The following is a 24,780-nucleotide window of genomic DNA, read 5'->3' as shown; positions in this document are numbered from 1 at the left end:
TAAATGAAGCAGCAGGTAGCGACACGAAGGCCTGCGCCAAATATTGGTTATGGCACTGAGGAGTTAGGAGCGTCTCGTTGTCGTCTGGCATCCTGTGTCTGACTCCCAGACTGAACTCATTCACTCCAGCACACTCTCACACGTGTGTGCGTGTGTCTGTTTTTGTGGCTGTGGTGGGGTACACCTGCCCCTTTGACCGTCAATGTCCAAAGAGATCTTTTGTCAAGGCGTTTCTGTTGTTGTAGTTGTTGTTTTTGTTAATGCCTTTTAAAACACATGAAACACACACCTTCAAACCCCAGTAACAAGGGGCTCTAGAAAGCATTTGAAGATCGCACATTAGACAATTTTATGACATTTAACAACATTATGTTACAAATGAGAAAAGAGTAAAAACTAAATGAAATTAAACATTCTAAAGTGATTAAAATAGTAATTTTAGATTTAAAGTTTTAAAATGTTGAAGGTGAATTCAGACCCCAAGTCTTCAATGGTAATTGGTGTGTATTTATATAGAGCAGTTTACAGTACCGATCGTCAGGGGCTATTTGGGGTTCAGTCTCTTGCCCAAGGACACTTTGGCATGCGGAATGGGGGAGACTGGGATGAAACCGCAGAGCCACTGGTTAGTGGAAGATCCGTTATATCTTCTGAGCCACATTCGCTACTAAAGAACACTTGTAAAAATGCATCTTTTCCAAGTTGATAAGGAGCTTTCCATCATAAGTTACTTGTTAATGAATAGGTACTTTTAATTCAACAGCTAAAAAGTCTGTTGGCGAATTATGTTCTAAATCTTTTTCTATGTGCCCCTCAGTAACTTTGATTACTCATCCCTCTAAAGGTCTCGGAACAACACTGCTCCAGCTTGTTTCTTCTCTCAGATGTGGCAGCAACACACACTCCCACAACGCCTTGCACATAGGATCAAACACCTCTCCAAGATTTAAGAATCCGTTTCATTTTCAATTTCTCAGAAACTGTCCCGCAATATAATTTACTCGGAAATGACTCATCCAGTTATCCATGCAGCTCTTTGATGGGCTTGGTTTCATATTGTAGAATATTTCACAATCTGTAAATGAGTCAATTAATTTTGATTTGTGTAGTGACAAATCCCAACATACATGATCTCAGAGCTCTTTAGGCCGAGACATTAAATATCCTAGAGAAAGCCAACAGTTCCCACAATGAGCGACTGTGGGGAGAAAAAAAACCTCTGACCGAACCGGACCCTGTGGTCGTCCGTCTGCCTCCAGTCACATGTTGCTATTTTTAAGTAGAAAAAAACAGATGCAGAAAATGCCAACCAATCAAACTGTAGCAAGGCTAAGCTTCTGCTCTACATTCATGATTGTGGCCCTGTGAGGCTGTACTGATAGCAACAGCTAAGTGCTAATGGTAACATGGTGTTTGTGACAAACACTAACCTGTCGATGTTAAACATGTGTACTTTTTATAAACTAGTAATTAGCGAGTTTGCATGCAAAACTATGCTAATTAGCACCAAATACAAAGCACAGCTGATGATAATGGAAAAGTAATGACTTTTGTTGGCATATATTCATCCAGTAGTGTCAAGGAATATCACATAAACCACAAATGTAAATTTCAAAGCCCTCTCTTGAACCATGCAGCTAAAATCACAATGTTGATATATACTGTTAATAAGTGGGACAAATGTCCAGATAGATGTCAATGTCCTTGATCGGGATCACAGCAGCTTGTTGAAGGACTTGGAGTTGAGTGGGGAGCTTGATTGTAACATGTGTGACAATGAGGTGTCTAAGTGGGAGCCAAGTGTGTCCGTGAATACTTTCGGATGGCGGAGGCGGAGGGTCTGGGAATACAACCATCAGCTTGATCTGCTTGACCCTCTGTTGTTGTGTCTGTGCCGGACGGAGCACAGCTGCTCGGTGAGGGCCAGAGGGTTGGGACTGCAGTCTGTCTGATCTCTTCATGTGCATGATGTGATCATGCCCTCTGATACATGTGTTCATGCATCCACACTTCAATGTCACCGTCTTTTTGAGAGGTTTTGAGGTAAATGTTTGTGGGAATTTGTCAGAAATTTAATTGAAATTTTGTCTTGTGTAAATCTTGTATCCATAAGCTTGTCAGTGTGAGTAAGCTTCATCCACAATGATATATTTTCAATTTAAAACACATCATCTCTGCATCTTATACCCCTGGCATCCACACTACTTCTGAGTTGTGCATCTGTTAAAACTGAAAAGTTTAAAAAACGCTGCTGGTCCCGTTCTAGATTGAAAACTCTGTGGCTGCGTCTTAGTCAGGAGGGGCAGACACTGAGATGTATGGAAACATAGACGCTCACACCCGCTTGCTGATTGGATCTTTTCGGTATTGACGTCAGATTGGCTGAATCGACAGGCTACTGTCACATGATCGCCTCCAGTAACAAACAACCAGCTTTTGCCTCGGCTACTAGTGTAGAACGCAACATGGATGACTACGTGTTGCTGACCCTATTCTCTTTTCTAAAAGCTGTAGTGCAGTTACATTTTTACAGTGATACAACAATGATACAACTGCTTGCAAGCCGTTATTATATCACGCAATATGCACCAATTCTGCAACTGAAATCCAAATGTCTCCTGTGTACACCGGCACACGTATGCCTAGTACACGAGAGTTCAAATGATATCCATTTTCAGGTATGTTAATATGGATGGGGAATAAAACTGATGCAGAACAAAAATGCTCCTGTGGACAGAGATAGTTTTGCATGCAAACACTTTTCAAACAGAAACTATGGATGTAGCCTGACATTAAATTAAAAGGGTAAAACAATGTATTGACCAATAAATATGGAGTCCTCTTGCACAGTCGTAGAAATAAGATGACAACAAGCGATAAAAATAGACAATTTTATTGATTCGTTTGATTATTGTCTTCAGCCCAGAGCTCAGTTGTGAATGATTTTCAGTTTCATTTACAGTCCAATGCTCACATCGCTTTATTAAATCATGCAGTTTCAAGCATGCCATCATTTAATTCAACCACTTCATTCATCATCATTAACAATCTACATGTTTGGGCGACAAATGGTCTAAAGCAAGCTTCAACAGCACCACATCTTTGCATAGATAAAATCAAAAGCACATCTGCTTCTGCAGACATTCGCTGTTTGATATCTATCTTGCAAAACATGAGAGGAATGTTGAGGAATATTGTGCTTTTTTATCAGTTGGACTAATATGCTTTGTGGAGATTTTTCTTTTCATAATTACCGTGACACTGTGGATGCAGGAATTTAGAAATCCAGCAGTTTATTTTTCTAACAGACAGGGGATAAATGAAAGATAGATCCATGTAAAATGTTCTCAAGTGTCGACATTCTTCAGTGTCCTCATCATCACGAGGGTCAGTGCTACAATCTGAAAACAGACTTCAAGTTTTGTTTGCAGGCTGGAAATGTGTAGCTAACTCAGCTCTAATGAGGTATTTGCTACCATACAGCCCCACCAATGTGTAGTTAAACAAATTTAAGAGCAAAAATTAAACACATTCATGATGTAATCCGTAGTCACTTGCTTTAGACCATGAAATAGACAGTGCACAAAAGAACTTTAGTTCCCATTGTTAATACAGAACACAATAAAAGTCATGGAAATATGTGCACAAAACTGTTACATGATTAATAAGTAAGGAACATTTGATGGGGATAAAGTAATGGGAACTCAAAGGAGAAAAATAAGTTATAATGTCACAGTGAATAAACAGGATATTTTACATGTGCATATCACAGAATGATTTAAAGAACGCATGGATTAATCCTGCAAAATGCACTAAAAATAATACAAAGGAAGCTTTGGGCGTGGAGCATATCACATCCCTATGTGTCTACAATGCAGCTTTGTTTCCACCATCAGCCCTTTCACATTCAATCAGTATACATCACATGGCTCAAACATTGAGAAATTGATGTACCTCAGTGAAACACCGGGATCGTGGTTCTAACCAGACTTGTGGCCCAGTCACGTTGAGGCCAGAGGACGCAGCAGCTCAAGCTGGGACTCCAAGGTGACCCTGTCCTGGTGGACCACCTACAGACAAACAAGGGAAACATGACCTATGATCACTGCGAGCCCAACAACACCTTCAACGGGAAGAAAGAACATTTTTGCTGTGGTAACAATGGTCTAAATAAGAATAAATCCCTGCCTACTGAAAATATGTATTTCTCATTTCACCCAAAAATATGAAATTGTTGGACATAATAAAGTGGAAGGTCGTGAAAAAAATGACATTTTGACATGAGGGCAGCGTAAAACGACTGGTACACTCACAACCAAGTGTTCTAAGGGAGATATATTTGCTAGATTAAGTGACAAAATGACTTAAAGTAGTGGTCAGATTTCTGAGGAGCACAAAAATGATAAATCATTTGCTGGGGATCAGAGCTTATAGTAAACCATGGAGTTGGCCATGTTAACCCTCTTTAAACAGGTACCCCACTATAAAGTCATTAAGAAGAGCCTTCAATAAGATGCTTGTTTACACTGAACCAAACAAAGCTGGAACTGTGCCGCCCCCGCGTTCGGTCTTAGGTTTCTGAATACTGCCACCATCCTTGCTCTACCTTTTACATAGGATTTGGTTCTGCAGAGTGCTTGACTTCTGGTTAACAGCTATGTTACAGCTTTCCATGTTCGTACCTCTTATAGAGAACAGTAAGGTGGACTAAATCACCTTCCAGCCTTGAACCGGCTGCGGAAAAGAGGCTTTTAACAAACATCTTCATCCTGAGCAAAAAGGGATCAAAAGCCTTTACGCAAAATAACATTCATGTCTTTGTATGTTCATGAGAATAACGACGAAAACTTTGTTTTCGTAATGATATTAAATAAGCACCAATGTTGTATTAAAGAGAATAAATGTTCTTATGTCGTTATCTAAATTTTCAATGTTTTTCATTATGACTCACGTCAGTGAGGAGTCATCCAGCCTCCTCTCCCTTCTCACACACCCTGCTGTAGTTGGACTCTTGACCGGCCTAAACTCTATTTCGAACAAGACAGTTGTGAATGCCAGTGGCTGTTTGGTCTTTCAACAAGGCTGGAGTCTATATAAAGATACATATGCCTTTCTCTGCAGAATTCCTAAGATGCTTTGAGGAACTAGCAGAACTAGAGTGAATAAATATCAGCCTAGAATACACAGTGCTCATGGAAGAAGAATGATAAAAAATAAAGGCTTACGGCTTAAAAATCCCTCTACCTATTTGGACTTTCGCTCTTTTTTTTACTCCCACGTCTCTGTGTTATTAAAACTATAAAAGTGCTGCTTGTGCGTGTATGTGAAGGATTCACTACTGGATCCTTTACAGGGGGAATGACAGGCATGCAGCATGTGTTCCGAATGTGAGTGCGTGTGCCACAGGCAGATCCCCAATGCAAACATCCAAGTCCGTGCCATTAGTTATGCTATGAGTGATGGGTAGGGGAGCAAACAGTTGATCTCTGCCCTTTTCACCACTTTGGACGAGCAGAACCTCTGACGATTGGGGAGATACCTTCTAAACAGTATTAACCGTGCTCTCTTGGTTGTGGTTAAATGTCGTGTATAAACTCCCCGCCCTTTGATTAAGCTGCCTTAACATGTGTTTTCTGGGAGCTGCTGGGCCGGTTTTCCCCTTTTCAGTGTCCCGGAGGAGCCAGGGGGCAGGGAGGGTCACACAGCTCACATGGATCGACATGCAAAAAATACAAAGTACCAAGTGGTATGGTTGCATTTAGAAAATGCTTTGTGCTCTGAAAAAATAGAGGACGGGCTGACCTTGAGTTGTTGTTGGAGCTCACTGTTGAGGCGTGTCAGCACTGCGTTGGTTTCTTTATTCTTCCGGATCGCCATCTGGATCTCCCTCTTCTGTCTGGAAAGTAGTTGGAGAGAAACTTTTATCAGGTATATATTTAAAATATAATACAAGTCTTAGGCTACATCTATACTACTTCATTTTTGTCAGCTACAGATACGTCTGCTGTCCACGTTACTTCTGGGCTTAGAAACGCTGCAGGTCCCGTTTTAGATTGAAAACTGTGGTGATACATTTTAGTCTGGACGGGCAGAAACACCGATGTTTGGAAATGATGACGTAGACACAGCTCACTGATCGGGTCTTTTTGGACATGATATAGCCTTTGTTGATTCGTCAGGCTCCTATCACATGACCCCCATCCATAAGGAAACAACCAGCGTTGGACACTGCTATCAGTTTAGAACACAACACGAATAATCGATTATAAGTTGTGTTTCCCAAAAGCTGTTGGGCAGTTAAAATTCATTTTACCTTTCATCCATGCCGCTGTTCGTTTATTGCCTGTTTCTTTCTGCAATTAACAACCAAATGGTTCTTGTGAATAGCGCCACCTACAGTATATGAGAGTGGTCATGTCGTATGCCTTTTCAAGCGTGTTCGTATGGACGGTGAATAAAACTGATACGCAGCCAAAACACTTGTGTGGAAAGAGAGTTTTGGTTTGAAAGGGGCCATTTTTAAATGAAAAAACATGCTAGTATGGACTTAGCCGTAGATCAGTGTACGAGGCCCAAACAGTCCCTTTATGAAAAAACATTTAAATTCACTAGATCTGGATTGTTATCTGGATCGGCACCAAATTTCCCAAACATAGTTTGTACTCCCCTTAACATACCTGCATTTTTTCACCATGATCCATGAAATGATCCTGCCAAATCTGCTTTTAAAATGCCCAAAAGCCCTATCTTGCCTTGTTAAAGAAAAAATGGATGGTGAATCCTTTGCCCAGAGCCAGCCAAAAACTGGTCATTTTCCCCCCCTTCAAAATTTTTTGTGTAATCCAAACAAGCAACCAAACAAACAAACAACCAAGCGGATAGGGATAAAACATAACCTTCCTTGGCGGAGGTAAAAATAAGCCGCATTTAGAGATGGAATAAAAATATCTGAGATAAGTTGAAAGAGCTCTGAAACAATGAGTCACTGCGCTCAGAGACAGTGGACACTAAAAGGATCAGACCGAGGCTTTTAGGAGCTTTGCATCACTCAAGCAGCCACTGCCAGCAGTCGCCGCTATTATTGATGGCCGCCCTCTCCTGCACTAACCGACAGATTCACTGAGCTGTCTGGTCAATACGGAGACAGAAGCACACATGTTAGAGTCATTATGGTAGGTTAGGGTGTGCCTGGACGTCCTCTGAATTCCCCTTTCTAGATGGCTGTCAGAGGTTTATGACCACAGCACAGTGGATACTTTGGCAGCACAGATAGTAAATCTAGATAGTCAATAAAACTTTACCAGGTTTAACTGAAATGTGGAGTTTTGGATGAAAGAGTCAAATGTGTGACTGACTTTTGAGAAGGTTTGGCTGGGTGAGGAAACGACACAGCGGTTAAAGATGTGGCCTCTGGGTTCTGGCTCTCTGGGTGGTACTTCCTTCGAACTGGTTTCTGTGGAGCATGACTGGGACAAACAGCCATGTCCTGAAGGAGAAATAACGGAAACAAACGTCAACCTCCTCACTGCGGCAAAGACAAACAGACACTAGCAAAAATAAAACGAGCACGACCCTCCCAAATCTATGGGATGGGTTCTGACCTGCTTTGGAGCATTTGTCAAGTCTTCAGTATTTGGACCAAATCTGGATCGTAAACTCTGCTCCTCCGGTTTTACTCTGCTCTTCTCCTGCAACACAGAAGAACACATGACAACAACAGAACAAAAGAGTTTCAGAGCGTCGATGACATTATGAGGACGAATGATATGAGGGGAATGCTAAAGAGGCAGGATGAAATGTGTCTGCTCTGACCGTAGCTATATCAACAGCTTCCCTACAGGGAGTAAGATGTAGTGCTCTGCAGCCATGATGGATTAACCTGCGTTTATTGCATCTCCTTCCTGCATTTCAGCCATTACTCTCCACTAGACAAAATGTATAATGTACCACCACCTGTTTTTATTCAGCAGAGAGGTTAAAAGTGCAACAGTGTGAAGACTGGCCCTCTGCTTCTTAATTCTAGATCATAGCAAATGCTGTAAGATTCATTATTTGGAAAATTGAATGCATTTCTTAGTAGGCATCCCTTCGGGTACCTTTTGCCCTACAGCATTTCCCATCTGTTAATGTTGGACTTGGTGAATTTGATCCACTAATTTCTATGGGCCGCTGTCTCCGTTGTGGTGGCAGCTGAAATGCCTGGGCTCTCCTGATGATTTAAACAGGCTAAAGCTGCTCCTGTGCCCAGGAAACCTAAAAAAACGCATTACGCTGAGCAATGCGACTGAGTCGCGAGCAGACACAAATAAACGGCCCAAAGATTTACTTCACCGTCCAATGTGAAACACAACCACAGCATGGAAACATTAAAAAGTTACTGTAGTAGCTGCAACAGTGGCAATAAACCACAGGAGCACTATTAGCAGTACGTGTGGTCACATCAGCCGAAGGACATGGCTGTTTCACTCCAGAAATGTAAGGGCTGAAGAAGTAACGTCACCGTCTCATGAGGGAGAGATTTTCTCAACTGGTTTAACTTAAATTATTTAAATTAGAGCAAAGCAGCAAGAACTATGTCCAAACTTGAGCTGTTTTTACAATCCAACAGTCTGAATGTGTTAACTTGTCCGGTGGTTCGATGCTGACAGAGTGCAGATACAGGGACTCTAGGCTCAGCTGTGACCAACCAATCAGCCGACTGGACCATTAAACTATCTGGTCCAGTCTGTTTCTTTCCTTCAGAGAGTTCTCCTAATGGTTCCCTGCAGAGGCTTCACTTGTATCAAGTACTCACCTTTAACTTCGACATATTTTACAAGTATGAGCTATTTTTAACTGTGCTTACAGTTCCCTCATCTCGAAAATATTTCTCTCGGGGGTTTGGGCTGGTGTAGGTTTCAGTTTGTCTTACTAAGTGAAAAACATACACACAGGGTTTATCCACCTTTGGGATCGTCCAGTCTGCTTGCTTTTAATCAAGCCTAGGTAAAGCATCCTGTGGGAAGGCGGAGAAATGGTGATACTGCACAAACAACTGTTGAAGGTCTTCAGATGACTTACACACACAAGACCAGAGCCAGTATGGTGAGGGCACTTTAACTCTAATAGTAAATTACACCATATTTGAGTGATTCTTCAACATTAAAGAGGAGCTGGGTGGTCTTATGTTATTGAGGATTGGAAACACTATGATCACAAAAATCAGGTGCTGCTGTGCCCTTTGACCTGAAAAGTACATCACATGTGTCAAATTAGATCCAGAGGGGTCGATGTCAAAAAAGACAAAACCCCTGAACCCTTCTCTCTGTCTCCCAGGACGACAGACAAATACATATTAAGCTTTTAGAAAGATTCCACACTCAATTCCACTAAATTAAGCCAAATTAACACATTATTTTAAAAAGTACTTATCCTATACCTCAATACTGAATACACACTCACTAATGCAGTGCAGTAGAATATGTCCATCTCTGTTTTGTTTAAGTTTGTGAGGTTTAGTCTTACTGCTATAGCTTAACTAGTGGGACAAAGTACACTGTGGAAAAAACCTCCCCCTCAACATCAGATTAGCAGAATCAGTGCCGGCCTGGCATTTGAAGCCTTGTTATAGATTTTATATTGTTTATTGTTTTGATATTGTTCTTTTATTCAATTCAATCTTATTTGTACAGCGCAAAATTTCAATGTACATTATCTCAAGGCACTTTACATAGAAGGTTGAGACCTTAAAAATGATAGAGAAACCAAACTGTTCCTGGTTCTGTTTTTTTTTTTGCATTGCTGGATCTTACTTTTCGATGATTTGCTATAGATATAAGGTTTATTGTTGGTATTATTATCATTGTTATCATTACTATTATTAAATTGATAGCATGTGTTGGATACGCTTTATTCATGTATTCATAAATTAAGCTAACCCAAGACATGAATGGGAACTTGATAGGATCTGGAGTAAAATCAGGCGATTGTCCAAAGTTAGCGGCTAAGTCACGGAAAAGTCGGCTTCTGGCGGTTATCATGCAGTAAACGTTCACGTATTTCGGGGGCGTAGCTTTGACGAGGGGGCCGATGGGAGGGGCTGGGATGTCTCTGTTGTACTTGCTCTTGCTAGCTTTTCCAAGATCACCAACCCTAGCTTTAAATGTTGGGTTACACTGAGAAGCTGCTATTATAGAATAGTGAGTTTTATCTAAAAACTAATCTGGGACCAACAGGAAGCGTCGCCTCGATACTGCACCAGATATTAGGCAGACACATTTCCATTTCAGCTTTAAATGTCAACTCATGAACATGAACTCGATTGTTGTGTAGTGTATCAGAACACAAGTATCCCCACTTGATATCATAGTGTCAGGAATAACAAATGAAGGACAAAGAGAATGAGGTTGAAAAGGCCTCGGACTAAATGCATGACCTGACACTTGAGCCATAAATAAATCTCTGATGCATTCGCTCCCTTGCCGTCCACAGGAGAGCAGACTTTGATTAATTCCCACTGTTATAACCTTCCAGTCTATTTGTGTCTTGAAATAGAGGATCGTATATTTGACAAACACGACCCTGGTGACACATTTATGGGGCTGTGTCAGAGATGGGAGGTGGAAAAAAAGAAAGTGGAAGACTCAGAATCTTGGATGGAAATTTGTCTGCTAAATTTTCTTCCCATTTAAATGGAGATTATATGCTCCTTTAAACTTTTTCATAACCCAGGGACAGATAAGAATAAGCAATGAGTTTTTATGTTTACCTCTTCCTTAAAGTGACTGAAGTCTGCGAAGTTTGGCTGCTGCACTTTACTCGAGGGAGTTTTCTCTGAAGCGTTGATAAAATGAGGAACCTGAGAGATGATACATACCCCTTAATCAACAATATACATTAATTTATGTGAATCTATGAGAGCACATTAGCTTGGATTGATGCAATAATTAAAAAAAATCTTACCTGTGAGGTCAGTGGTCGTGGAGGGAGGGCCGGAGGAGGCATCAGCCATCCACTTTTTACACCTAAAATCCAGAAAAACCTTCAGCTATAAGCTACTGTGGCTATATTTCTTTGTTCTTAGCAAACATCATACTTCACTAATATACTGTGACATGACCGTAACCTTTCAGACTGAACAACTCAACCCTACCTAGCTCCATTTCCTCTTTTTGTTATCTCTTGAAAGGAGAACTGTCATAAACAAAACACAAAATCTCTGGATGCAAAAGGCACCGTAGCCACAGGCAGTTCACACTCTCAGGATCGGTGTTAAAAAACTTAATACTGTGAGAAGAGCTGTGAGAAGACGGGAGCGGTCGGCGGAAGTGACTTCTACCTGGAGCGCCCTGCTGGAAGAGCTTGTTGAGGTCCAGCGAGGAGGCTCTGGAGTGGGTCTTCTGGGGTCGAGGTGGGGGGGTCGGAGGCTCCTCTGCCTTCTTCATTGCATCTTCAAAGGAATTGCTAGAGTAGGACCTGATGATGAGGTCACATGGGTGGGTGGACACAAAAACCAAACATTTTAATGAGCAAGAGATTAATGACCAATTTAGGATATTATTGATTTAATGTCTGTGTTGTAATGATTGTGATGCAATGGTGATTTTCACCTTGGCCTAGTTTTGGTCCTCATCTGTGGATCTAGGTCCTGAGGTAGCTCTGTGAGGAAAGATACGTTCGATTAGCAAAAGCAATTCAGTCTTGTTGGAGTTGTTGTAAATGAGAAGCAGAGACTTCTCTTTGGAACCATTGTAATAACACTAAAACAACTGCGTGTGGCAGCAGCAAACATGCCCTTGTTTTCATGTCAATTTTGTGTTGTGCACTAGATCTCTCGCGCAGCTTCATTGAAAACAAGTCCTTAAAAAGGCGTAAAAGATTAACAATGACCCCACACATGTCTTCTATGATGACATGTCAGCAGGAATGCATTTTAGGTTGTATGTCAAACAGGGTGGCAGGGTGGTGAAGTGGTCAACACTGTCGCCTCACAGCAGCAAAGAAGGTTCCTTGTTCAAGTCCTAGTTTGGGGTCTGAAGTATTTTTGTGTAGAGCTCGGATGTTCTCCCAGTGTCCGCAGGGCTTTTCTGCGGGTACTCCGGCTTCCTCCCACAGTCCAAAGACATGCAAGGATTAGGTTGATTGGAGACTCTAAATTCCATTTGTGTTAGACGCTGTCTCTTTTAACTTGAGTTATTTACACAGATAAATCTACTGCACTTCTGTAAGTCCTGGGGTAGGGATCCCTCACAAGTGGTTCTGTCTGAGGTTTCCAGGTTTTTTCCTTGTTAATAGTGTTTTTTTTAATGTAGTTTTTCCGTACTCTTGCTGAGGGTTAGAGGCAGAGGATGTGGCACCTTGTTAATCCCTATGAGACAAATTGTGATTGGTGAAAATAGGCTACACAAATAAAACTGGAGTGGTTGACTGATAAATTCTATATAGGTGTGAATGTTTTTTTTTTTCTTGTTTATGTCTGTGGATGAATATTTTTTTTGTATTTTGCATTGAAGTGTATTCATCAGCACCACACACTATGCAATTTATATGATGTGATATTTTGCAACAATTTTCATGGGTAAAATATATTAAATCTGACATGCCTGGATAATACCATGTAGTATACTGAAACACTGTGATGCAGAACTACTCTCTCAACTAAATCAAAAGTCAATAAACCAAGCAGTTCCACAGCACAGGACAAAAGGGGAAAGAGAACATCCTGTGGGTATTGGGGTCTTTGTATCCTGTTCCATTTTCTCATGATAAAAGAATTTCATTATCACCTGGCCTCTCAGGAAAAGCACCAAGCTGTAGAGTACGTTTCTTTTCAGATATTGTCAGCCGCTTCAAACTCGCATCTGCAGACAAAGATGACAAAGACATCAACAGCAGAACTCACAACCTGACATGAAAAGTTGATTAATTCAGCGACTTAAAAACATAAATAAAGTGTTACATATTGACAATATAGAATCTTTAGTATAGAATAATTGTGGATTGTGGCATTTCGTTTTATTCGTGCAGTTTGAAGCACTTCTCTCCCTTGTTTTTTTGTTTAGGCTTTGGATGGATGATGGGTATTGTAAATGCTTCTGCATACTATGTTTTTACAATATGTGTATATGCCAAGGCAGCAGCATAAGAAAGTCATACACTGTATGTCTTTATATCGTATGTTGTTATCCTGACTGTGTTGTTGTTTCAAAATAAAAAAGTAAGTGGAAAAATTGCCCGAAAGATGTTTTTGTTCCTGTCCCAGTTAATGCTGTTGTGTTGTTTAGCAGAGCACCAGATTACATCAGAGGAACGGAATGTGCCTGCGTTTGATCTTTGAATTGAATGTTTTTCACTATTTTGGGGTCAATTAGTCGAGTACATCATGAAAAAAGTATCTTATTTTACCTTTTTTACAGGATTCATCTTTCATGTCTTGTTTTGTTGTGGCTAAACTTGGCTGGATTCTCTCTATAATGCTCAGATCCTGAGAAAACAGAGAAAATAATTATCTGCGAAAACATTTAGAGCAAAACAACATACAAGCTTATCCACTTGGACCACTAGGAGCTGACTCATGCTCAGCTTCCTAGTGCCCTCTACAGGCAACACAGAGGGACTCCATGTTTAAAAGAGTATCTAAGGATTACCATTTGACTGGGCCTTGGTTCAGCATCCTCAAAGACAATGAGAGGCTCCGCACTCTGCAAAACAGTACAAACAACCCTATAAGACATTACACAAGGGATGCATGTTTCAGGTAACAGATTCATGTGTGTTTGCCTCACTTCAGGAGTATCTGGCAGGTCGTCCTCCTGCTGCAGGAACCCTGGCTGCAGCGTGGGGGGAAGGCTCTCTGGGAGAGGGTAGCCATTCTTGCGTGCCACAATCAAGTGAAAGGCTGTGCAGAACTCAGAGAAAGTGAGAGCTCCATCTCTATCCACATCACTCAACTCCCTGAAAAGAAGAGTTAAAAAAGATGAGGAATACAAAATGATGGCTCAAACTATAATCCTGATTAGGTTTCAACCTTGGTAGTTAGAAACAGTAAAAAACGTGTCCGTATAGAATTGTGTTACTAATAAAGAAAAACTGAATTCAAACCCCAGTATATATATTCATTCTTCTAACGGACTAACTATATTACATATATTTCACACTACTTCTATCCTCAGCTGACCTGCTGTGCATTTTAAAGAATTCTAGTTCAATGTATTTAAGTTTATTTATTAGGATTTTAAAAACTGAACATGGTCTCTATTGTCTACTTATAATTTGGAGCAAACACATCATTCTGTCTGGGAAACTTTGTCTGAAATTACTGAGAAATGACATTTGAAATAGTGCCACAATTATTCTTACTTGTGTTATCATGTATCACTTAAATGTATTTTAATTATAGCAGGTATTCTGTGTGGATAATAAATGTTTGGGGAACAGATATGCTCACAATTATAGAACAGAACAGAGCAGATCAGATCATAAGACACTGTGAGTCAGCACTCACCAGATGTGGGAGAGCTCTGGTATTGGGAGCTTGGATTTAGTGAAGAAGTTTTTTGCCACAGTTCCTGGAAAAATTCAAGAGTGACACTGATGTGAAATAGAGTGAGAATCCTTCTTCAGTGAAGTGCAGTTTTATGTGAAACAGCAGTGGTGGTGTTTCGGGTGGTGGTGGGTTGTTTATACCCAGGATGAGAGCTCCCAGGTCAGGCTGGAGGTTCCTGAACTGATTTGTATAATACTCCAGCTGTTCCTCTGTGATCCTCCAGGGGTCATCATCAGAATAATCATCAGCAGTCTGCTGGGCCAGCCTCTCTGCTGACGCAGCCTGGAAAGATACACAGAAATAAAAATAATTAAAGGGCATAATGTAGACTTGAAGAAAATGAACTTGATCGTCGGCTACAAAAACTCTGGTTGTACCCGAGCCATCGCAGGATGCTCTACACTGGGTTTGGTCCCGTAGTTACTGGGAGAGAGGTGCTGCTCCAGCTTAACGACCTGCCGTGAGGATGGTTTGCTTTCATAGACTGAAGGATGGGAGAGAAAAACACAGCTTTATTGAAATTTGAATGTTAATGGTTCCTTTCTTATAATTATATAATGGTAATTATAATAATTGTAGTGCTTGGTGCTACTATGAGACTGGAACTTACACATTTGTGAATCAGCTCCATTTTTGTTGATGTATGTCTGGCTGCGGTAGGTCAGAGGAGAGTGAGGTGGTGAGGTGCATGGGGATCGAGGGGGGGACCAGGACTCCTTATAAAACAGGGACACGATATTTGTTATTTCACATACATTTATACAAACACATGCACATACAGCTTCACATACACACACGGACATACACATTGACGCATACACATACATGTATACAACAAACAAAGACACTCCTAGAACTGACAAGTTGCTGAAGACTCTCCCACTAACTAAAATGTCTTAACCACTGGTCTTTGTTCACCTTCAGTGGCATGTCATTAATGTTATGATCAGCCTGTTCCAACATAGCAAATTAGCCCATTACATCCCAATATAGAAAGGTAGGTATATGAAGACTGATATTAACAGGCCGCCATGGTCAGAAAGGTTCAAAGTTGTTGATCATGTTCAAGCTCTTCCTTCTCGTTTGAAGCTGAGGCAGCACGTGGCATCCAAGTTTTCATTAGGTGTGTCTTTGAGAGGCCCCACCATATGAATATTTACATACTTGTGACTGGTCTAGCTTGTCCTTCTTCTCTAATCTCTCATCAATGAGGCATTTGTGCACTGGTGATTACAGCTGACTGGAATGTCTTTGCTCACTGCACCATTCTTGGCCAGCTCTCAACATTTCTTCAGCGTGGCCTCCACTGAATGTATCTTAAAAGTGACCCATGGTTTATTCTGAGCTCTCTCTATAGGGGAGTCATTTTTACACAAGTCTTTTGAGCTGACAGAAGCCAACACATGATATCTTGGATCTTCAGAAGTTGTTCTTCAGATGCTCACCTTCTTCTCTCCACTGGCCTCCAGGTGTCTCAAGGTGTCACCTGCTGTCCATGACACAGAAGCAGGTGCAGTCCCACACTGAGCCACCTGACCCTCTATACTGGGAGGGACGGTTGAGTATCGCATCTCTGGTTCATTCTTCAGCCCAACAAATCTGGGCAGAGGTAGATCTAAAGACGTGAAAGCAGAATTTTCTTTATGAGTTATACATCTTATTTATCACTGTGTTTTCTTTTTGCGTTTTCCTTGTAAATAAACACAATGGTTTTCATTGTGTCTGATCAGCAGCCTCCTGTGTGATGACTGTGAATACATTAAAATTAAACTGAGGGAACGAATCATGAAGAGCCTCGGCCTTTCTCTACTGAGGTGAGCTATTACTACTAATGCACAGCATGGTGAATTTGACAATCACATACCTCTTCCCATTAATCCGTCAGATTATCATGTGCTGTGTAGAAATCAGATTTTCTCTTTGGCTGGGGTGTGACTGATTTCACGCTCTTATAATAAGGACAAACCCACTTAGCCCTTTCCACGCGACTCCCCTTTTATCCAGATTAGACCAAATCCTGCCATGTTAAGATAATCTCCTGATCCCCTTTTGCTCTGATAAGACGCCTCCACCCTGAGCAGCAGACTTACTGGCCGTTACACTCTCCAGCCGAACGGGCAGACCAGACTGGGCGGCGGCGAGCAGCTTCAGGGCTACGTAGAACTGAGGTGTACCAAAGTAACCCAGTCGCTTCGCCCCACACACCTCGGTCACCTGGAAAAGACAGAAAGATAAGAAATCCTTTTCAAATCAAAGGGGCAGTTATAGGCAAAATTAAACCCTAAACCAACCGTGATAAAACTCAACTTTATGCTTCCAGTCGCACAGTGCCTTCCTCTTTTCAGAAACATAATCTAGCCTTGATCAGAGTAGACTTGTACGTGACAAATTTATACCTTGTCAACATAAAAAAATTACAGGCTCTAAAGCATAATAAAGATAAAGGAAACAATATGTCAGGGATAAGCATCTCGGTGGGATCTGCTTATCCAGTCCTCTTTCGATTAGAGGTACAATGATGGCTTTGGGGGAGCAAAGAAGATTAGGATTATGTGGGTCAGTTCAGAAAGAAATCCCCAAAATATAACTGAAAGCAAATTCAGTTAGAGGTTCTTGAAAACAGTTAACTGTGGTGATGTGAACTGGAGCTCTACTGTGACTCCTAGTTCATATGGCTCTTAAATACCAGACTGAAACAAAAGGGACCTAGAGTAATTACAATCCCCTTTGGCCTTTAATGGTATTAAATAATTAATTATTCATCGTTTCTGGTAGACCACGCACAAACACATGCTCCACAGATACCAACCATTGTTTCTGCACTCGATTACTCAAGTATAATCATAAAATCAAAAGAAATATTAGATTACCCCCTCCCCCCAGACAAGGGCTGATTATTGGGTACATGTGCAGAAAGGAATAGGTTCAACATGTTGGGAAAAGCATGCCTGCCAAGAGGAGAAATTCAAACACCAAAGTATGTATGTCAAGCTTTCATCAGCAGTCTGTTAGCTTAACACGTAAAGACGGGAAAACAGAGAAGAACTGCTGGTCTGGCCCAGAATAAAAGTAAATGTCCACCTACAAGTAGCCCTGTTAAATGTGAATGTTATGTTGTAATGTTATAATACTAGTACCTGTCTGTTTAAAATGTTCTATTCTCTAGTCCTGTGTTAAAGTTCTGCAGCTCCTTCAGAATTCTCCCTCTTCATTATTGAGTCCTCCTGAAAAACAGTTCTACAATAAACTTGTGTGCTGGACGATGTGTGCAGAGTTTTTATAAACAGTCTGTGTTCATCCTACCTGGTTTATCTGCAATGAAGATTTATAGTCAATGTTTTTTATGAAATTAAACAGAATTAGCCCCCTTTTTTATGTGTGTCGTTTGTATACAATCTAAAAATGATTTATTTAACTGCTGTCATTATTAAGTACATTGCTTGTCAGCTATTTCAGAGGTCTGTCAAGCAAAATCTTCAGACCCAACTCTTCAAAATAAAACCTCTATTGTGGCAATAAAATGAGCACAGCGCTTTTTCTCTAAAGAAGAATTGCCAAACAGGAAGTAATTCTTTGAATCATGTCATGAGAGTGATCAGCACCTGTCCAGGGTCAGTCGGTCTGTGTCTGTGTCAGTCAAATATTTTGAAAACTTACAAAATAATCTGGCGAGTTTGACAGACCTCTGCTCTGCTGAGGACGTAGAGTATGACAGGTTCAACTCGGTCCACAGACTGAAGGCCCTGCCCCACCCCCACCGACTGCGACAGAGCCCTGGTCGCCTGTTTATAAATGTTTTATTAACATTGAACCCATCATTGGTTCAAATGGCTCCAAATTTGACACTCCACTTCGCTGAGCTAGTAACAGTACAAATGCCGGACAGACAGACAGACAGACAGACAGACAGACAGACAGACAGACAGACAGACAGGAAGATGTTAGTGGAATTAGTGGGTAGATTAGGGAGGCTAAGCAAACTGCCAGAAGCTAGTAAGCAGAAAAACTGGTAACAAGGAAACAGCTTCCCTGGCTCCTCTACATTAATAACTCACACCCACATCTAAAGCTCACTAATAAACACCAACATGATAGATTGGTTTAATCACAACAAAAAACAAAGCTTCACAGGCTAATCTAATGAGAAACTGGTGGTAGCTTCACATATGAAGGGAAAACATTTGTTCTAAATTGGCTATAACTGTGTTCTTATTTGTACAAAACATAAATTGTGTCCAAGCTCCTCTCGTAAATTGTAACTATGATTATTCCAGCATCTCAGTGGAGGCTACTGCCTTTAATCTGCAAAGGTCCTGACACACATGCTGTGAACAAGACTTGTGATGAGTTTCATTTTCTACAAGTCACTTTACCGACGCATGAAGGTCATCTGGATCGTTTTAGTTTCCCTACGTCTGACAGATGGCACAACATCCATCTTCTTGTGGCAACAATGGATTAACAGGCATCCAACACGAACAAGCTTTTTTAATAAACATTCAACGATCCAAAAGCCAAGTTTGAAATGAGTCATCCAAGTACAGTAAGAGAACCCAGACTCAACCACATGGACACACATTGACAGTTTTTATGTCCCTCAATTAACCTTTTTCTGCTGTGTTTATAAAAAATAAATGACTGTTAATGTGTGCTGTTAATACCCATTGTCCACAGAGGTTGTGGGGCATGTGGAGTGCATGTGGCTCATATCCCCTTATGAGACATTGTTTCTGCTTGACCTATACACTGCACTCATTCACCAGCTTTCACTGAGACACGAGATTCCAAAACAACTACGGGCCAGAGAAAGGCTGAGCAGACAGTGAAGGTCAACTCTGCAGTGTGTGTGTGTGGGTGAGAGAGACTTTTTCAGAATCACCGGCGAGGGCCTTGAGGAACCAGACTGGGTGCACAGATCTACGGCCTTAAGCAGACATTCAAGGGGGAACAAAAACATTTTCAGGACATTAATGAATCATATGCCTCGTTGACGATGTGAATGAGAAACTCAAGTCTGAGTCTAAGACATGCTGGATATCTGAGGCACATGAGTATTTACAGACACATCTTCCTTTTTTTATTTTACAGTAAAATTCAATGCACTACCACAGAAACTAGGTTATTTAAATGTGTAAAATAACAACATATAGCTAAAATCAGACCATATATCTAATAATTAACAGCACATATTTGATATCTTTCTCACTGATTGTTGAAATTTCTAAAATAAAGAAACTGTATGATTCCACCATGGCCAATATGTATTTTTGAACAACTTCAAGCTGTACTCAAATAATGTTGTACATGAGTATAGTATGAGGGTAGTACCAAAAAAATTGTAAATGAATCATTCAAGAGCAAAAATACCAAATATTAGAATCAAATTATTAATGTTTTAGAGAATCAGACCAAATTAACAAGACCTGCTCTGAGAAATTGGAAATTGTGTGATTTAAAAAAAATAATTGTACATTTTCATGACTGAATTGATTGTTAGATGTCACTGTTTTTTTTAAGTGTGTTTTATGTTATATTGAAGTCGGTGGCAAGTTACATTAATGTTGCTGCATCAGTTGAGCCCCTCAGGACACAAGTGGTATTCACTATAGCCACACTACATTTGGGAGTCACAGGTGAACTCCAATCAAGAGAAGCCACACAGGTTTTCAACTGTCTGTGTGTCTTTTGTCTTTAACCGAATCGTTCTTACAGTGCACCCGATCTCTGGGTAGGTGTTTTTAAATGTCTCAACAAAATATTGAAACAGAGATAGACGAGTGTGTCTCTTTTATGTGATTACAGAAATTACTTAATAACTCAAATGTTTATTTAGTTGTTTGGCTGCCACTGTAGTCACTATATTTCAGAGGAATTATTGCACATTTTATCTGCAGGATACAGTTACGTGTTGACACTCAGAATAGATTTTACATTAGAAAAGCCATTAAGAGGCTCATAAGGTACTAGAGATTAAACGAGTGGTTTAAATTTCAAATTTACAAAATGAAAGTGTACTTAAGACCTTGTGTCTCAGTTTAGTTGCTTGTGAGTTGTTAGTAGCTCCAAAAAAGAAACGTTTGCCCTCTAAACTTCTCAGATGGTTTCATCTCAATAATTAAATAAGCCAATGACTATAAGTTTCAATACTTTTAATTGTTATGGAGTAGGTTTGCGATTACTTTTTAAAGGATCTATAAGTACTTCTTCCACCACGGTACACTGGCACTACCAGACATGAGAACTCAGGCCGCACCTTCTTCAGACAAACTGGTTCTGCAACCACGTCAGTCAACACATTACATGCACCAGGTACAAAAACACATAGTATGGACTTCAAATGTGACCTGAAAACAACATGACTGCAGGTGACACGTGGGACGCTGGTCAGTGGGAAAGCCGTCTGCTGTGCTGTCAGAACGTGTTGATGTGATCAAATGTAGAAAACATTTGATCAATTGGCAGTGAAAAAAAATTCAGTCAAGAACAGCCCTAACCAATGTTGTGTGCACTCTAAGTCCTTGTGATGAGCGTAACAAATTGATTTCACTGCACAGTAATGTATGGGAAGGAGTGTTTCCCTGAACGACTGCTGACTTCACACACATCAGGGACAGCTCAGCAGGAAGAAGGGTCGCCCTTTTACTACTTATGTGCTTTGAGCATATCAACATGCTTCCTCTGTAAATCTGGTCAGTCTATTTCCAGAAATGTCTGTCAACTGAATAAACAGGTCAACAGCACTTTGTAGCAGTCTGTGGACCAAGTTAAGCACGACTTCTTTTACATCGTCAGATATACAACAGCAGAGGTCGCCAACTGCATCTAACCGCTGGACAAAGTCCATACTTGTGGTGAGGGAAGGGTCAATACTTGGGACACTTGTAGGCACTTGTAGCAAAATGCCTAGAAATGTCCCACACTAGTGGTTACAGAAGTGCAAAAACTTGGGACACTTCTAGGCACTTATCATAGTAGCAAAATGCCTAGAAATGTCCCGACCAATCAGAATGAGCCAGACACTTCTAGGCACTTAACATTGTAGCAAAATGCCTAGAAATGTCCCGACCAATCAGTATGAGCCGGACAGTTCTAGGCACTTTACATTATAGCAAAATGCCTAGAAATGTCCCACACTAGTGGTTACGGAAGTGCAATATGTGGGACACTAGTAGGCACTTAACATTATAGCAAAATGCCTAGAAATGTCCCGACCAATCAGAATGAGCCAGACACTTCTAGGCACTTAACATTGTAGCAAAATGCCTAGAAATGTCCCGACCAATCAGTATGAGCCGGACAGTTCTAGGCACTTTACATTATAGCAAAATGCCTAGAAATGTCCCACACTAGTGGTTACGGAAGTGCAATATGTGGGACACTAGTAGGCACTTAACATTATAGCAAAATGCCTAGAAATGTCCCGACCAATCAGAATGAGTCAGACACTATTAGGCACTTATCATTGAGGCAAAATGCCTAGAAATGTCCCAATCTTGTGGACACAGACACTGAGCAATGAACAGAGCTTTTACTTTGAAATGTTTGAAATGTTGTGAAGTCTGAACTTGGGTCTGAAGATTGTGTTGGTTGTTTAACAGTCCTCTGAGATTACTGACAAGCAATGTATATCAAATTATGTGAACAGTAATTCAACAAATTCCATTTAATTTTATGAAAAGCATTGACTCTAAAATCTTCATTGATGATAAACCAGGTAGGATGAACACAATGTTTTTTAACTTCACTCTGCACCATTGACTGTATATAAAAAGCTCTAAAAACAACGTCCAGCACTCAAACAATAAAAAGTGACAGTATATTGTGGAACTGTTTGAGAAAGACTCACTAATAACAAGGAATAATTCTTAAGAAGATCCAGAGCTTTGAAACAGGACAAGAGAACAGATCATTTCAAACAGACTGGTTTAGAATGGGCTCTGCACAAGTATAATTAATCAGTAAACACTCCCCTACATACACTCCATGGTCGAAAAACTCCAGAGTATATCTGCAATGGAAGAGTCATAATACAGCTCCTATATGTCCCATGACGGCATTCTGGTAAATTGGTCTCAGATTGTTGGACCTGCTGTTTATCGTGGAGGAAACACGCCATTTACGACTCTCAGATACCGTGACATAATGACCCAGAAGTCAGCGCTGAGTCCTGCAGCAGGCATCCTGCAGCCGGGCCAAGCATGGTTTAGAAGCCTCTGTGTCAGTCAACCTTGAGTGGTGGCCAAGAGCCAGACCGGACAGGAAAGTAGCTCAATGCCAAACTTCCTGACACCCACACAGACACACAATAGGCCGCGATTGCCGGGAGCCGACCCGAGGGACAGAGAGTGGCGTGAATAGAGGCGGTGACCTGCTGTGTTTTTATCTGAGCTGGAAAAATACTGTTTATATTCCTGTGATGGGTCAGCGAAATGACTGTGACTAAGTAGTTTGACATTGCAGCCAATGAAAACAGATTTACTGGCATTGTTACTCTCAAGCTTGACTTGTGTCATCAATTAAAACAAAATAATTGATAAAGATAGATCTATTTAAATTCAAGAGCTAATGATTTTCATTTATAAGAAGAAGAATTCATAATTTCTACTAACAAAAGTTACATTTCAATCATGATTTGACATTGTGTGTTGTAAACCCGAATCGCTTATCAATGAATTGATCAAATTATTGGAATCTATTTTGATATTTGATTAAAGAACAACATTTGAGTTATCTTCCTAAAATGAAATGCCAAACATTTCTCGGTTCCAGCCTTCAAAATGTAGGGATTTGTTGCTTTTATCTGTTTTTTAAGTCATGGTACATTCACTAGTTGCTATTTGCTGCCTGGACAAAACAAACTGTGAATATGATCACTTTGAGTCTTGGAAAACTAGGGTGGACTTTATTCTCAGATTTGGAGATTCGCTGAAACCAGAATTGATCAATAGAGAAAAAAATGACAGAATAGCAATCGATAGTAATAAAAAACACTTTGCTGTTAGTACAATTGTTTGGTCCTGTCGAGATTCGGCCGAAAATACAAAGTAACAGTTAAACTTCTTAGAAAAGAAATTATTTTTACAAACATAACTTTTACTTGGCAGGTGGGTTGACGTTAAATACTCATCTTCAACACTAGGTTGGACACTGAAATTATATTTGTTACCCCAATGAAACAAATACCTAGACCTTACTTTAAACCTACAAATACATTTAATATAAAGCTAAAACTGGATGTATTACACACACACACACACACACACACACACGCACACACAACTAATGCAATCAAATACATTGAGTAATAGGACTGCCTTGCTGAAAGAGAATGTAAATGTGTGAATCACCCCTCACACACACACACACACACACACACACGCACGCACACGCACACACACGCACACACACGCACACACACACATACACGCACACACACGCACACACAACACACACAAAATGAGGAGTAAAACGACTGCCTTTCTGTCTGACAGAGGAGTAGAAGAAAGGTGTGTGAAATATTTCTCTATCTCTCTCTCTCACACACACACACAAACCATCCATATAATAAAACCCCTAGTATTAGACCCGGATCCCTGACTCCCTGCTCCTCCTGCGGATCGGAGCAGACCCTCCCTGCAGCAGCTCTCCTCTCCTCGCCTCCTTTGACATGTGATGACCCAGGAGGCGCAGACGTGATGCGGCGGACACACTCACTTTGTGCAGGGCTTCAGGGGGGAGCTGGGACGCCTTGAACAGCTCTGCCACTTTGCTGGAGGACAGTGTCCCCGGGGTGTCAGCCTGACACAGGCTGCGCAGACCGGAGTAATACCGCTGCTCGTGCTCGTTCAGGGGGATCGAACTCCCTGCAGACGCCGCACCGCAGTCCGGCTCCATTCCCCGGAGGAAGCGCTACAAGCACACGGATCGATACATCCTGCTCCGGACAGAGGCTCCTCTCTCAGCTCGGAGGTCTGGCTGGAGGAGGACGGTACGAGAGGGAGAGCGAGAGAGAGAGAGAGAGAGAGACACACACACACACGGGCAAACACACACACCCACACACACACTGCTGCTGCTGCTGCTGCTGCTCGCCTCATCCACTCCTACTGTCCATTATGACTGAGTACAGCAGTAGCAGCCTGTGCCTTCAGGGGGCGGTAGAGTACAGGAAGAAGGGAGGCATTGTCTGCTTTATTTTTCCCACCACTCATTATCTACTCACCACTGGGCCGATGGAGGGGTGGGTGGAGGGTTCG

At 41.1% G+C, this 24,780-nt stretch overlaps 1 protein-coding gene across 1 annotated transcript; it reads right to left on the bottom strand.

Annotated features, from left to right (window-relative positions):
• Window positions 1-2,877: 2,877 nt before the first annotated feature.
• On the bottom strand, window positions 2,878-24,631 carry reps2 (RALBP1 associated Eps domain containing 2). Its single transcript, XM_053430983.1, has 19 exons — window positions 24,239-24,631; window positions 16,615-16,738; window positions 15,970-16,139; window positions 15,135-15,240; window positions 14,902-15,008; window positions 14,665-14,806; window positions 14,483-14,546; window positions 13,764-13,932; window positions 13,626-13,679; window positions 13,384-13,462; window positions 12,765-12,839; window positions 11,589-11,637; window positions 11,318-11,454; window positions 10,942-11,003; window positions 10,748-10,837; window positions 7,602-7,688; window positions 7,356-7,486; window positions 5,803-5,896; window positions 2,878-4,070 (listed from the first exon to the last, which is right to left on the bottom strand). The coding sequence occupies exons 1-19, from the start codon at window positions 24,416-24,418 to the stop codon at window positions 4,002-4,004; spliced, it is 1,989 nt and encodes a 662-aa protein (XP_053286958.1). The 5' UTR covers window positions 24,419-24,631; the 3' UTR covers window positions 2,878-4,001.
• Between the last annotated feature and the right edge of the window lie 149 nt (window positions 24,632-24,780).

This window comes from Pleuronectes platessa, chromosome 9, assembly GCF_947347685.1.
Source record: "Pleuronectes platessa chromosome 9, fPlePla1.1, whole genome shotgun sequence".
NCBI lineage: Eukaryota > Metazoa > Chordata > Actinopteri > Pleuronectiformes > Pleuronectidae > Pleuronectes > Pleuronectes platessa.
The sequence above is the reverse complement of the archived record's forward strand: the minus strand, read 5'-3'. Positions and strand labels throughout refer to the sequence as shown.